Source organism: Labeo rohita, chromosome 12 (genome assembly GCF_022985175.1).
Source record: "Labeo rohita strain BAU-BD-2019 chromosome 12, IGBB_LRoh.1.0, whole genome shotgun sequence".
Lineage (NCBI taxonomy): Eukaryota > Metazoa > Chordata > Actinopteri > Cypriniformes > Cyprinidae > Labeo > Labeo rohita.
Window position 1 is genome coordinate 1,519,646 of NC_066880.1, and position 15,839 is coordinate 1,535,484.

The 15,839-nt window shown below is 34.4% G+C and overlaps 1 protein-coding gene across 1 annotated transcript in view; it reads left to right on the forward strand.

Moving 5' to 3' along the window:
• dlg5b.1 (discs, large homolog 5b (Drosophila), tandem duplicate 1) overlaps nucleotides 1-15,355 on the forward strand; it is a 41,049-nt gene extending 25,694 nt beyond the window's left edge. The window contains 21 exon segments of the mRNA XM_051124821.1: nucleotides 56-148; nucleotides 243-1,106; nucleotides 2,624-2,720; nucleotides 2,831-2,966; nucleotides 3,045-3,166; nucleotides 4,164-4,244; nucleotides 4,342-4,483; nucleotides 6,430-6,507; nucleotides 6,634-6,796; nucleotides 6,879-7,012; nucleotides 7,088-7,126; nucleotides 7,128-7,235; nucleotides 8,583-8,763; nucleotides 8,867-9,015; nucleotides 10,501-10,671; nucleotides 11,314-11,510; nucleotides 11,601-11,744; nucleotides 11,864-11,991; nucleotides 13,407-13,516; nucleotides 13,843-13,952; nucleotides 14,039-15,355. Of these exon segments, the coding sequence (XP_050980778.1) occupies nucleotides 56-148; nucleotides 243-1,106; nucleotides 2,624-2,720; nucleotides 2,831-2,966; nucleotides 3,045-3,166; nucleotides 4,164-4,244; nucleotides 4,342-4,483; nucleotides 6,430-6,507; nucleotides 6,634-6,796; nucleotides 6,879-7,012; nucleotides 7,088-7,126; nucleotides 7,128-7,235; nucleotides 8,583-8,763; nucleotides 8,867-9,015; nucleotides 10,501-10,671; nucleotides 11,314-11,510; nucleotides 11,601-11,744; nucleotides 11,864-11,991; nucleotides 13,407-13,516; nucleotides 13,843-13,952; nucleotides 14,039-14,142 (3,351 nt within the window). The 3' untranslated portion in view covers nucleotides 14,143-15,355.
• Nucleotides 15,356-15,839: the final 484 nt, after the last annotated feature.

Here is a 15,839-nt window from a genome sequence, read left to right on the forward strand (position 1 = left end):
ACATGTTGTGCTTTATTGTGAGCGTATCTGAAGGTTGTTTAATTTTCCCGGACAGATAAACGGGATTTCACTGGATAATAAATCAGTGAGCGAATGTGAGAATCTCCTGCGGAGCTGCAGAGACTCGGTTTCAATTTCTCTCCTGAAGGTGAGACATTATTGATCAGCTCATATTATTTATCTCCTTGTCTATGAGAGGAATTCAGTCAGCTGACTCATTTCCACGTTTTCCCGTATCCAAGTTCTTCCCACAGAGTCTGTCGGGTCAGAGCATCGCCGAGAGCCAGCGCGACTGTGAGCGAAACTCTAACGGGAAGTCAGCGGAACACCTGCGGCCCTGCAGGAAGCAGCCCACTCATAAAGACATGTACAGCCCCACGCGTGACGTGGAGAGCGAGCGCGGTCAGCGCGGGACGCTGTATCGCTCTGAGCCGTATCATGAGATCTGCTGCCCGCATCCCAACTCCAAACGACCCCTCACCTTTCATCCCGTTTCCCCCGGCGACTGCATCACCGTGGAGATGAGTCAGGAGAGGCGGTGCGTCCCGCAGAAGCAAAGCGGCGGCACGTGGCCCAAAATGGTAGCGGTTGCCATGACGACAGCCGAAAGCATCCCACCGCTCTCTATTTTTAAAACCCCAAAGAAGCGGAAGTCGATATTCGACACGGACATGTTCAAACGGCCGGAGACGCCCTCCAAGCTGGACTACCTCAGTCTGTCCCAGATGCCTAAACATTCCCCGCAGAGCTCCTGGACGGAGGCGGCGCCGCAGATCCCGCCCGACCCGCCCAAACGCAGCGACTCGTTCAAGTTCAAACACAAACCGCAGGGAAGCTCCGCCTCCGATTCGACCATTACCACCGGCTCGCCCCCGGCCACGCCCATTCAGACCACGCCCACAGACAAGCCCAGTGCTGATTTTGAAAACAGAGACCGTAATGGCAATGTGCTTCAGAGACAGGGTTCTGGCGGTGGCGGCGGTGGGACGTTTGCGGAGGAGGTACCCGGACAGGGCGCAGATGAACTGGAGATGAGGAGGGGAAGGCCAAACTCTGCACCCGCACAGCGCCGGAGCCTCACGCCACTAAAGATGCCGTATCCACAGGTACTGCACCTCTAACACTTATAGAAGAACTGCTTAACTGGTAATTTAACTAGTCGTAGACTTTTATTCCTGCTGTCACCATGTAGAACAAATACATCTGAAGTCATGTGATCCATAACTAGTAGACACAGGTTCAAAGTGTTCAATAAATGACAGCCAGAAATATTAGTATTGTAACTTGTTCTGTACAATAAAATTCTTCTTCTTCTTCTTCTTAATAAATACTGTTATTAGCATTTTTAAAATCTTATAACTAATATTACTAATATTATTATTTTTTACAGTACCATTAACAGTATCATTGCAATAGCAATGCATTTTTTTTATTGATCTGTTTAATTTTAAAATTGAAACAATAATTAAATAAAACATTGGTTTGATAATATATTATAATAACAATATTTATTTTATTATTCTGTTTATTGTTATTAAAAATATAAACATCAATAACAACAGCAATAATAATAGTATGTAATTATAGTATAGAAATATTATCTGTTATTATTAAAGACACATTTTTATTGCAATAGTAATGTTTCTTTATTATTTTGTTTTTTTATAATTTCAATAATTTAATACAAATATTTGCAGTACAACATTATTGCAATAGCAATAGTTTAATTTTTATAATTAAAATTATAATTAAATTATTGGTATAATTAAAATAATTCTAATAATAATAATGATTATTGTTTACAGTATTTACTTTATTATTATTCCAATTGTTTTATTATAATTATTAATAATTACTAGTATTATTGATTGTTAAAATTATTAAATACACATTTTTTTATTGCAATAGTAGTATATTTCTTTATTAATTTGTTTTATTTCTATAATTTCAATAATTAAATATATATTTTGAATGACAACAGCACTATTATTATTAATTAAATTGTATTATTATTAATATTCCAATTATTATTGTTTAAATAATAATTATCAGTAATGAAGTTGTTAATACTACTGCTGCTACTACTAATTGTTATTATTAAAATATTTTATATTTTTAAATTTATTTTTATATTCATATTATTTTATTATTATTCAAATAATTTATTTTGGTAGTATTCAAATTATTCATTATTATTTCAGATATTTAAATCAATAATTGTTGAAGTGGTTGTTGAGCACACTTTTATTTTTTTTACATAATATGATATAAAGAATTTATTTGCTAAAACAGATTTTTTTGTTTTCCAAAATTCATGTTTTTTGTTATGTTAGCATGTTTTTGTTTTATGATGTTAGCTGTATTTTTTTGTTATTTTAATTTCTCAAAATAACCCAACTGCTGTTTGATTGCAATAAATTGCACAATGAAAAAAAAACATGATTTTCAAAAATTGTTAAAAACTGAGTTATTTGTTTTTGCAAATGAACTCTTCGTAAATTCTTATATTGACCAGCCACCTTATCCGTGAAGCTCCTAACTCATACTGTACCTGTGATTCTGCATTAGTTTTGCAGGTAGTCAAACTGGTTTATAACAGTTAATCTGTTTTCCTCTGCTGCAGAGTTTCTCTCATGATGAGCAGTCTCCTGAGCCTGTGGATCTGGTTCGGTTTTCTCCTTTCCGTTCAAATCGTCACAGCTTCACGCCTGTACAAGCACGTGAGTTTGACACCAAAAACACCTGCACAACTGTGTTTAGGTTTAGAAATAGTTGAGTCAAAACCATTTTAATGTCAAAAACATTTATTGGTGTGTTTGTGTGTGTCTAGACACCACTCCCCGAACACTGTCTCCTTACCCCGCTGTAACCGCAGTGATGAGGAACCCAGTGTACACGGCCTGGAGTCACTGCGTCAAAACCACCAACTCTCCTTCAGTTCCAGCAAACACATACACTCAAGTCAGGTACACACACACACACACTCTTTCTGATGTATCATGTCTGTTCTGATGTGAGACGCTGACTCTCTCTGATGTCTTCAGTCCGCAGCACCAGGGCCGATGGAGTGTGGATCTCAACCACAAGCGCTCCGGAGAGCTCTTCGACAGCTCCCGCGGATCAGTTCAGCACAACACCAACTCCCTGCCCTCCAGCGCGAGACAGGGTCTGTACCCCAAACACCACACCACACCACACACCAGCACTGCTGTCTAATGCAACAACAGTCTTTGGTGATGTTCTGTAGTGAGCATGTACACTGAAATAATTGGCGCTTGTCAACACTAGAGAAACTTTAAGGACTTCCTTTTTTTTTTTTCTTTCAATTTTTTTGGAATGGATTTAGAAACTCTGTGGTTTAACATTTAAATACTTGTAATAGTAATACATTTCTTTATTGGTTTAATTGCTATAATTTAAGAAAACAAAAATATTTAAATAATAACAATACTAATGTTGTTGTTGTTTTGCTAAATTAAATTATTATTATTATTATTATATTTTTTTTTTATTAAATTACACAAATTTATCCAAAAATATTATTATTATTTTTAGGTTGCTTTTATTATTTTACAATGCAACAGTGTTACATTAAAAATATATGTCTTTATTGGTTTAATTATTATTATTATTATTATTATTATTTAAATATTATTTTATTAAATTTAATAAAATATTATTATTATTATTATTATTAAATATTCTGTTTTTATTATTTGTCAGTGCAATAGTATAATTGTAATATTTCTTTATTGGTTTTATTTTTAGAATTAAAATATAATTATTTGTAATAAAATATATATATATATATATATATATATATATATATATATATATATATATATATATATATATATATATATATATATGAAAATAATAAAAATATTTAATTATTTTTATTATTTTACAATGCAATTGTATTACTATAAAAATATATTTCTTGTGTTTTTTTAATAATTAATTATTTAATACTTTTTTAGTGATCAAATCTGAAATCTTTAATCATAACTGCTAATATAAAATATTTTTTGATGAATCAAAAGTCTGTTATTGACCATCATTGCCTAAAATATCTCAATTCTTCAGTGTTCAGTAATTAATGATCTAAACAATGCATTTGTGTAAATCTGTGTGATTGATAATGATTGTGTTTGTGTCTGTAGGTTTGTCTCAATACCGTGAGCAGCGCATTAAGATTCCCTCCACCCCTCGCTACGCGCGATCCGCACACGGCTCTGATAGAGGTGCTGATCTCTCTGATTTACAACATACTTCCTGTGCTGCTAGATGTACAAACAATTGTACAAAATAAAACTGAGTTTTTATTGTTGTGTGTTTCAGGATCACTGTCTCACTCAGACTGCAGCAGCCCCAGTCTTGTAACTCCGCCCCTCTCTCCTCTGGACACCTCCTCTTTCAGCAGCAGCCAATCACAGGGCAGGCTGTCAGTCAGCCCTGTGCCAATAGACAGGAGGAGGGACAGGTAGAAATACAAATGATCAGAAATTAAACTTCTGTCATCATTTGCTCACCCTCATGATGTTTCAAACCTGACATATAACATATAACAGTTAATAGTGAATACAAGGGCAAAAACACTAGAAAAGTGTTATAACAATGGTCTATATGACTTCGGACTGCGTATCGCGAATCAATTGACTTAGATCGAAACAGGTTTGTGAGTCATTTCGCAGATTGATTTGATTAAAATCAAATGATTCATGATTTAAAGTCCTGATCTAAGTAAAATGATTCACGATCCGTGCACCAAGTCCTGATCTGAAATTATGGTTTGAGAATCATTTGATTTAGTTCGGGACTTCAGAATGCGTACAGCGAATCAATTGTTTCAGATCGTGACTTCGACCGCGTATCGCGAATCATTTGATTCAGATTGGAATGGGTTTGTGAGTCATTTTGCAAATTGAATGATTCAAATCAAATGATTCACGATTTGAAGTTGTCATCTAAGTCAAATGATCCGCCATCTGCATCCTGATCTGAAATGCTGGTTCCCCGAATCATTATTCAGATCGGGACTTCAGAACGTAGATTGCGAATCATTTGATTTAGATTGGAACTTCACATATTGTGAATCATTCGATTCAGATCGGGACTTTAGGACTGCATATTGTGAATCATTTGATTTGGATCGGAACAGGTTTGTGAGTCATTTTGCAAATTGAATGGTTCAAATCAAATGATTCATGATTTGAAGTCCTGATCTAAGTAAAATGATTCACGATCCATGCACCAAGTCCTGATCAGAAAAAGTGGTTTGCAAATCATTTGATTCAGATCAGGACTTCGGTGTGGGTTCTTGAATCATTTGATTCAGTTCGGGACTTCAGAACGCGTATGGCAAATCATTTGTTTCAGATTGTGACTTGAACCACGTATAGCGAATCATTTGATTCAGATCGGAACGGGTTTCTGAGTCATTTTGGAAATTGAATGATTCAAATCAAATGATTAATGATTTGAAGTCCTGATCTAAGTAAAATGATTCACGATCCGTGCACCAAGTCCTGATCTAAAATTATGGTTTGCGAATCATTTGATACAGATCAGGACTTCGGTGTGGGTTCTTGAATCATTTGATTCAGTTCAGGACTTCAGAACGCGTTTCAGCTTGTGACTTCGACCACGTATCGCGAATCATTCGATTCAGATCTGGACTTCGGTGTGGGTTCTTGATTCATTTGATTCAGTTTGGGACTTCAGAACACGTATGGCGAATCATTTGTTTCATATTGTGACTTCGACCACGTATCGCGAATCATTTGATTCAGATTGGAATGGGTTTGTGAGTCATTTCGTAAATTGAATGATTCAAATCAAATGATTCACGCTCTGCGCTCCGAGTCCTGATCTAAAATGATGGTTTGTGAATCATTTGATTCAGATCGGGACTTCAAATCCCGTATCGCGAATCATTTGATTTAGATTGGAACTTCAGAGTGCGGATTGTGAATCATTTGTTTCAGATCAGGACTTCTGAGTGATTTCGCAAATCTTTTTTCTGATTTTCTTTTTATTTTTTGATATTTATTTATTAATTAAACAGTAGAAAACAAACGTAATACTTTGCGTGCTTCACATTATTTTTGTCATTTTTATTAGTATGTTTTTATCTATTTCTCTTTTTTTAGAATTTGGAATAGAAGTCATTGTTCAATAAGTGAGATCTCTGATTGAAGTCCTTTAAAATGAAAATGAACTGCTTTATAGGTCTTGATAGTCCTGGAAATTCGTTTTACAGTATCTGTACAAACCCCGTTTATCTTGCATTCAGTAGTTTGGGCCGTTCTTTTCCTCCACTTCTTCCTCTCGTACTGTATTTTGCTCAAATCTGCTTGACTCCTTTTCCTCCTTTCTAGTCTGTCTGCTCTTCTGCCCCATTTCTCTCTTTTCTCCTTCCTGCTCCAGATGTGCGTTGCGTAACAGGTCTTACCTGAAGCTTTCTCGAGCTCAGAGATCGTGGTTTGCGTCTTTACGGACCCTGAGGTTTGTTCACTGTGCAAAGAGAGCATGAAAACAGAGTGTTTAGGTTTCGTTCACAGTCAAAATAGACGTGTGGTGTTTACGGCTGAGGTGGTGCTTTTCAAACATCATGTGTGTTCTTGCATTTAGGCCGTACATAGAAGAGCCGCGGTGTGTCACTATCCCCAAAGGGGCGGAGCCTCTGGGCATCTCCATAGTGGGTGGAGAGAATGGCGGCATCTTTGTTTCCAAGGTAACGGGAGGAAGCATCGCTCAGCAGCACCACCTGGAGTTCGGAGATCAGCTGCTGGAGGTACATCAGAAAGCATTCGGAGAAATGCAGAGCTCATTGTTACACTGAGCACGTGTGAATCTCTCTCTCTGTCTCTCCGCAGTTTAATGGCATTAATCTCAGGAACGCCACCGAGCAGCAGGCCAGACTCATCATTGGGCAGCAGTGCGACACCATTACCATACTGGCACAGTACAACCCGCACATGTACCAGCTGGGCAATCACTCCCGCTCGAGGTACACGCACACCATACACGTGACTCAAGCTTTCGAGTCGTTGTTTGAGTGTTCTAACATGCTCATTTCTGTCAGCTCTCGGATGGAGTCGTCCATAAGCTCTCACTCTACGCCCGACACGCCCGCCCGACACGCACTCCAACGTAGATACGCTCAGCGAGCAGGACGAGGGCACCATGACCCCGCCCTCCAAACAGGCCACGCCCACAGCCAGCCCTCACAGGTAACAAACACAATAATTGTGTGGATTATTCTGTATTTGTATGCAACCAAATTTAAGGGTTTCTGCACATCTTAAAAAGGTCTTAATGCACCCTTTAACAAATGAGGGCCTAAAACGTCTTAAATCGGAGCAGAAAGACTTAAATTCATAGTCATGGCATTAAATGTTGCGTACATAGACTACAAAACAAAAATACTGAGGAAGATATTCATTTCTTAATACAAATATTTAAACATCCATAAATCAAGATACATTTGCTTGATGTTTTTCAGCAGGGAATGAAAACTTATTTTCCATTTGAATTAAGTTGATTTTTCTGATTCCTATGGCAGATATTTGTATTTGTTGTGTTTTTTTTTTATCAATTTCTCATAAAACTAGAAAACAAGACGAAAACACTGAGAATAAACTTTTTTCCCCCACTTTTTTTGTGGTGTGATCAAAAGGTACATTTATTCCTTAAATGTTCTTAAAAAGGTCTTTAAAAGTCTTATGTTCACCTTCACAAAACCTGCAGTAAAATAAAAATTAATAAATAAATAAATGTTTCATTTTAGCTATTTGCAAGTGTCTAATTAAAAAACTAAAACTAAAATAATAAAAAATAAAATAAATAAAGAACTATATAGACATAAATAAAAAAAAAATTAAATTAAAAACTAAAAATGACCAAAATAAAATTACTGGAACTTTAATTATATTAAATGAAAACAGAAATTATAAAAATATTAAAAAATGATACAAAATATATATATTAAAAAGAAAACACACTTTTCAGGATATGTGTGTTTTTTTTTTTTGTTTGTTTTTTTTTTTTTTTAGTGCTGGACAACGATTAATTGTGATTAAAATAATTAATTATAAATACAATAAATATATAAAATATAAAAATATAAATATTTTATATTTTTTATAAAAATTAATTATATATACAATAAATATTTATATATAATATAAATAATATGAATATATACATGTAAAAAAAAAATTTAATATATACTGTATGAGTGTGTCTTTATATATACATAATAAATATACACAGCGTACACACACATATAAACAAAAACTTTTATTTTGGATGAAAATAATTGCGATTAATCGTTTGAACAACACTAGCTTTTTTTTTTTTTTTTTTTTTTTTTTTTTTTAACATGTTTATGATTTCCTACAATTATTTGTAGATTGAGAATACATTTTATTATGAGTGTTTCTGGTGAATCTGAAAAATATTTGTTCAAGGAAACTTTGAAAAAAAATATATATATATTTTTTTTTTTGTAAATTTTTCTCTCACACGCCCACTGCTCTGATTGGTCTAACGGTGCTGTCTGCTCTTTGATTGGCCAGAGATCGGAGCGAGGGCAGGAAGCAGGCGGAGCCGAGGCAGGTGGTGCTGAGGAAGACTCAGGTGGATCTAGGGCTGAAGATCTGTGGAGGAAACCTGACGGGGGTTTTCGTGGAGGCTCTAGAAGAGGACAGTCCTGCTCGAGGTGCTGACGGTCTGCAGCCTGGAGACTTCATCTTGGAGGTGATACAATGCGTTTCTTAATCCTAACAAGACATTTCCAGCCTGAAGTTACCCTGTTTGACAGTGTGCTGGATGGTGTTATGATGTCATTTCCTGTTTGCAGTGTAACTCAGTGAGTTTGAAGAATAAGACCGCTGAGGAGGCGTATCTGGAGATGCTGAAACCTGCAGAGAACGTCACCCTGAGAGTCCAGTATCGACCTGAACACTTCAGGAGGGTCAAAGACGCAACTGGAGATGGTTTTTACATCAGGTAATGGACTGAAACAGTTCTAGAGTTTCGACTAGAATATAAAATCATCCTTCCGTAATTATTCTGTTAATTATAAAGATTGTTATTTATTGCATTGATTCTGAGTGCAGATTCCTGATGCGTTTTGTGGTCTAATATTTGCGTATAATGACACTAAACTGTACAATCATTATTTTCCTTCATAGAAAGATTTTTTTTTAATTTGCATATTTACTTCATTTGCCTAATGAGCCTGTCTGGGCTGATTATGTGGTAATGATCAGACTGTTTTTCCTGAGCGATATATTAAATATTTTTTCTGGCCATTTTAATTGACCATTAAATTTCATAAAGAGCGCAGCTGGATTCATGGAGATCCACACAAGATGACATTTTCATGTGTTAAAAAGGAAATATGTGACCCTGGAGCACAAAACCAGTCTTAAGTAGCATGTGTATGTTTGTAGCAATAGCCAAAAATACATTGTATGGGTCAAAATTACCGATTTTTCTTTTATACCAAAGATATGAAGTAAAGATCATGTTCCTTTAAGATATTTTGTAGATTTCCCACTGTAAATATATCAAAACATATTTTCATGTTTTGATTATCAAAACATTGCAACTTCATTTGGACGACTTTAAAGGCAATTTTTCTCAATATTTAGATTTTTCAATTTTTTTTCAAATTGTTTAATTGTTAATTACCCTTATAACTGGTTTTGTGGCCCAGGGTCACATAGAATTATTTTTTTGAATTATTTTATTGGTCCTTTCTTGTGTGCTATTATTTATTTATTTGTTTGTTTGTTTAGTTATAATAAATGTATATGTACTTATATACAGGCTACATGTCAGTGTTGTTTTAGTTTATAATATATATGTATATTTAACGTATGTACAATTTTTGTACAAATTATATAATATGGTTTTTATTAATATTTTACATTTTACAATATTAATATATTTTTTTGTTTTTATTTTAATTTTAGTTTGTTTTTACGTTTGTCATTTTGTTGTTTTTGTGTGCTTATTATTTTATTATAATAATTAATACTTCAACTTAAATGAAAATTAAGTTAATGTGCTTTTTTATTTCATTAATTGAATGTTTTTTTTAAGTAATAATATTTAAAAAAAAAAAATGATTTTGTTGGTTGTTTCCATTTAACAATAATAACCCTGCCTAAATGAAATGAAGTTAATGTTTATTTTTTTTATTTAACTTTTATTTATTTAATTTAATGTTGTTGTTTTTTTTTTTTTTTTTTTTAATTAAGTAATTTTTTTTTTTTTTTTTTTTTTTTTTTTTTAATGGTTTTAGTGTTAGTTTTTGCTAACAATAATAACCCTGCCACATATAAATATTTATTGACCACAGTAACTGTTTGGTTGAAATGAAAATAGGTAAATATGAAAATATGTTGATGATATATTTTTATGGCCCTTCTCCTCTGACTGTGTGATGTGTTTTATATTCTGACTCTTCCTCTGTTTGTCTTTCAGGGCGTTATTTGACCATGTTGGTGATTTGGAGCAGGAGTTGAGCTTCAAGAAGGATGATATTCTCTACGTGGACGACACGCTGCCCGGAGGGAATTTGGGCTACTGGTTGGCATGGCAACTGGACGAGAACGCACAGAAACTGATGCGCGGACACGTGCCCAGCAAGTGCATGTATGTCTATAAGTGCTCTTCAAATTCTAATCACTGATGTTGTTTTACAGTAAACATGAAAAATTAATTATTCTAAATGAGTTGAAATGTATTGCACAATGTATAGCATGTAGTATTGTCATAAATGTCTATTTTTTTTTTGATACATATCAATTCTGAAATATCTGAAATTACTTTCATTATGAGTGAAACATACATTACAAGTGTTTATAGTGCTCAATAATGCTCACACCACCCTGCTTTGGGTAAAAATAGGAAAAAAAAAATATTTCTCTCTAAATTTTTTTTTTTTTTTTTTTTTTTTTTAAATCATTTTTTGTTTGTTTGCCCTAAAAATCCCATTTTAAATTGAAATTGCATTTTTATTTTTTTTTTTACCAGAAAAATTGCAATTAGATTTTTTTCTCCAAATCGTGCAGCCTTAAAGTTTACTGTCAGGGATTTCTCATCCAGATTTATTAATGTAAAATCATTGTCATATTCTAGCCTTGATATAATTATCTTTTAATAAAAATCAAAAAGTTTATGCCAGTTTTTTCCTGAGGTACTGAAAATGTTATTGAATATCAGTCATTTTTAAGGTGTTGTATCAAAGCATTAATAGCATGTATGAATCTTATAAGATGTCGTTTGTGTGTGTAGGATGGATCAAGATGCCCAGCGGCGGTACAGCGTCACAGACGGTAAGGAAGACAGCGGTTCCGGTAAAACGCTCTCGGCCGCGGCGCGTCGATCCTTCTTCCGCCGTAAACTCAAACACAAACGCAGCAGCTCCAAAGACGCCCGTGACGCTCCGGCAGCAGACGCCATCAGCACAGACTCCATGCCCTACATGGACGGTGAGAAACAACACACTTATAGTGAATAAAACATCACGTTTGACCTCAGCGTGTCTCATTTACTCTGTGTTTGTGATCGTGTGCGTTCAGACTGTCTGAGTCCGGTGTATCAGCGCGTGCAGAAAGTGGAATCGACCAATCGCAGGCCGGTGTTGATATTGGGGCCCCTCGTTGAGCCAATCAAAGACATGCTGCTCAGAGAGGCTCCTGGGAAATACTGCCGCTGTTTACCTGGTGAGATCTACTGATGTTTAACTCGTAATGGGGTTTAAAGCATTCATAACAACAGTACTATAATGGGATAGTAAAAACATGATGTCAGATTTTTATCTCACGCTATTCCTGTTGTTCAGAGGGGATGAAGGCGACCCAGCAGGCCATCGAGCGAGGCGTCAAAGACTGTCTCTTCATCGATTATAAACGCAGGAGCGGCCACTTTGATGTGACGACGGTGGCGTCCATTAAGGAAATTACAGAGAAGGTGAGACAGACATCAGACTCTTATAAAACAACGCTGTTCCAAACGCTGACTGAATTAAGTTCAGTTTGAGATGAATAGATGCACAAATATCTGACCTGATGAGAATCTAATGAGAATCACCACTGAACATGATGAGAATTACAAAAAACTCTAAAATAAAACATACGGACACATTAAGATGGAGAAATCTGCTTTAAAACGGCTTAATTGTCAGATACTTTTTATCAAAGCAGCAAACAAATGAGGAGATTTAGCATAAAACTGTCATGAAAATAATGCTTTTTTTCAACTTACTTTTTTACTTTACTTTATATTTTTACTACGTACTACTATTTATTTACTACTATTTATGTATATATTTTATACATTTTATTATTATTATTTTTTTTGCATGTGTGGTGAAAAATAATAATAATAATATTAATGTATATATTATTATTATAAGAATATATTATTATTATTATTTTGTTTTTGTTTTTGTTTGTTTTTTTTGTGGTGAAAAGTAACTTGTACATGATTTTGTGAGATTTAAATGCATCTGGCAAGCATATTATTCATTTAACATACAAAAGAGGACATTTGTCAGGTAATTACTGTATCAGTTCTGAACAAATTTAAATTTAAAATAGTTTTCAATTTCTAAATGTAAAACATAAATAAATAAATACATGTAGTAATAATAATAATAATAATAATAATAATAATAATAATAATAATAATGTATTTGTTATTATAAGAATATATTATTATAATAAATGTAAATTTAAATATTAATTATATTATTTAGTGGGTTTTTTTGTGGTGAAAGTAACTTGTACATGATTTTGTGAGATTTAAATGCATCTGGCAAGCATATTATTCATTTATCAGAGACTTTTTCTCTAAAACAACATTACAAAAGAGGACATTTGTCAGGAAATTGTCATTAAAAATGTATCAATGCTGAAAACTCTTATTTTAAAATAGTTTTCGTTTTCTTAATGTAAAACATAAATCAATAATACATATAATAATAATAATAATAATAATAATAATGTATCTATTGTTATAAGAATATATTATTATTATTATAATACATTTAAAAAAGTATTTTTTTAAGTAACTTGTACATGATTTCAAGAGATTTAAATGCATCTGGCAATCATATTAAAACATAAATAAATATAATAATAATAATAATGTATCTATTACAAAAAAATTATTATTATTATTATTATTATTATAAATTAAAAAATATACATTATTGTATAATTTTTAGATATTGTTTTTTTTTTATAATAATAACAATAATAATAATGACTTTTTTTTTTTTTTTGAGACATTTTCAAAATAATCACTTTTATTTGTATGTATCACTCCAAAATTTCTCATTCTTCCCTTGTGCTGAGTTTATGCTGTCTTTCTGTCTTTCTCAGGACTGTCATTGTCTTCTTGACATTGCGCCTCACGCCATCGAGCGCCTGCACGTCGTCAACATTTACCCCATCGTCATATTCATACGATACAGAAACGCCAAGCAGATCAAGTAAGTGACATCTACCTTTGGATGTTTGCATACACAATGCTCATTTAGTCTCATTTATAGTTTTTTTTCCTTTGATTATTTTACGGCACTCAATCTTTCTCTCACATTCAACATTGCATCTTTAGATTGCATGCAACTGCCTTCTTTATAGAATGATTCATTGTTATGAATCAGAATGACTCTATTTGAATCAGTCTAATGACTAGCTACACTCAGCTCAGTTAATGATTACTGCCAATGAAGGAGTTTACCTAGAAGTGAACATTTATCTATGCTCTCAAATGCATTTGACTTCCAGTATCCGTGTCTGTGTTTTATTCACTCAGGGAGCAGAAAGACCCCGTGTATCTGCGAGACAAAGTGTCACAAAAACATTCCAAAGAGCAGTTTGAGTCTGCGCAGAGGATCGAACAAGACTACAGCAAATACTTCACAGGTCAGAGACATGCACACGCATGCATTTGCACGATTACGCACATCACAGCGTGCCGGTGAGTGATCTGTGATGCCGTTCTGTTGCAGGCGTCGTCCAGGCCGGCAGTCTGTCCAACATATGCACTCAGATCATGGCCATCGTGGACCAGGAGCAGAACAAAGTGCTTTGGATTCCTGATGGAAGCATGTAAAGAACGATAAACACACGAGTCCACACATCCTTCACAACACACTGCGAAAAAAGACCTTTGTACTTAGTGTTTTTGTGTTTTTTTTGTTACAAATATCTAAAGATTCTTATTCAGTCTTTCATCACAGATATCTTTCTTGTTTTAAAGAAATAGTTTACTCAGATGGGATGCATGTGTGTTTGTTTCCTCATCGCGTAGCTTCCCATCACTTGCTTACCAATGGATGTGAATGGGTGCCGTCAGAATGAGAGTCCAAACAGCTGATAAAAAACACGACAAGTAATCCACACCACTCCAGTCCATCAGTTAACATCTCGAGAAGACAAAAGCTGCATGTTTGAAAGAAACAAACCCATTTTTGAGTTGCTTCTAGAGTCCGTAGTCCATAATAACGCTTCCTCCAGTGCAAAAGTGATCTCATCTGAATCAGGAGAGAAATCTGCACAGATCAAACTTGGCCAAAACAGTCCAAAATAAGATGTTAAAGGAGAAGTCCACTTTCAGAACAACAATTTACAGATAATGTACTCACCCCCTTGTCGTCAGAGATGTTCATGTCTTTCTTTAGTTGTAAAGAAGTTATGTTTTTTAAAGAAAAAATTTCAGGATTTTTCTCCATATAATGGACTGATATGGTGCCCCGAGTTTGAACTTCCAAAATGCGACTTCAGATGATCCCAAATGTGGTTGTAAAGATCCCAGCTGAGGAAGAAGGATCTTATCTAGCGAAACGATTGGTTATTTTCATAAAAATAATACAATTTATATACTTTTAATCTCAAATGCTTGTCTTACTCTGCCTGGACTCCCATCTCATGTTCTCCCTCAACTTCAAAATCGTCCTATATCGCTGTTTTACCTTTTTTGTTAAGGGTGTTTGATGATCTTTGCATGTTCACTTTGTAAAGACTGGGTCGGTACCTCTGCAGCGATGTAGGATGATTTTGAAATGATTTTTGAAGTTGAGGAAGAAAATACGATTGGAGTTTTTCAGCATACCCTAACTGTCTTGAACCAGAATACACAGAGTTCAGGGAGAGCAACACAAGACGAGCATTTGAGATTAAAATGTATTTAAATTGTATTTTTTTTAATAGAAAGAAACAAGCGTTTCGCTAGATAAGACCCTTCTTCCTCAGCTGGGATTGTTCACAAGTACATTTGTGATCGTTTGAAGCTGCTTTTAAACTGCATTTTGGAAGTTCAAACTCGGGGCACCATATCAGTCCATTATATGGAGAAAAATGCTGAAATGTTTTCCTCAAAAAACATAATTTCTTTAAGACTGAAGAAAGACATGAACATCTTGGATGACAAGGGGGTGAGTACATTATTTTTAAATCTTTGTTCTGGAAGGGGACTTCTCCTTTAACATCTAGAGAAGCCAAAAGCTGCATGTTTGTAAGAAACAAACCCATTTTTGAGTTGCTTCTAGAGTCCGTAATCCATAATAACGCTTCCTCCAGTGAAAAAGTAATCTCATCTGAATCAGGAGAGAAATCTGCACAGATCAAACAAGCCAAAACAGTCCAAAATAAGATGTTAACTGATGGACTGGTGTGGATAACCCTGATGTTTTTATCAGCTGTTTGGAATTTCATTCTGACGGCACCCATTCACATCCATTGGTGAGCAAGTGATGAAATTGCGAATTTTCCAAATCTGATGAAGTAACAAACTCATCTACATGTCAGATA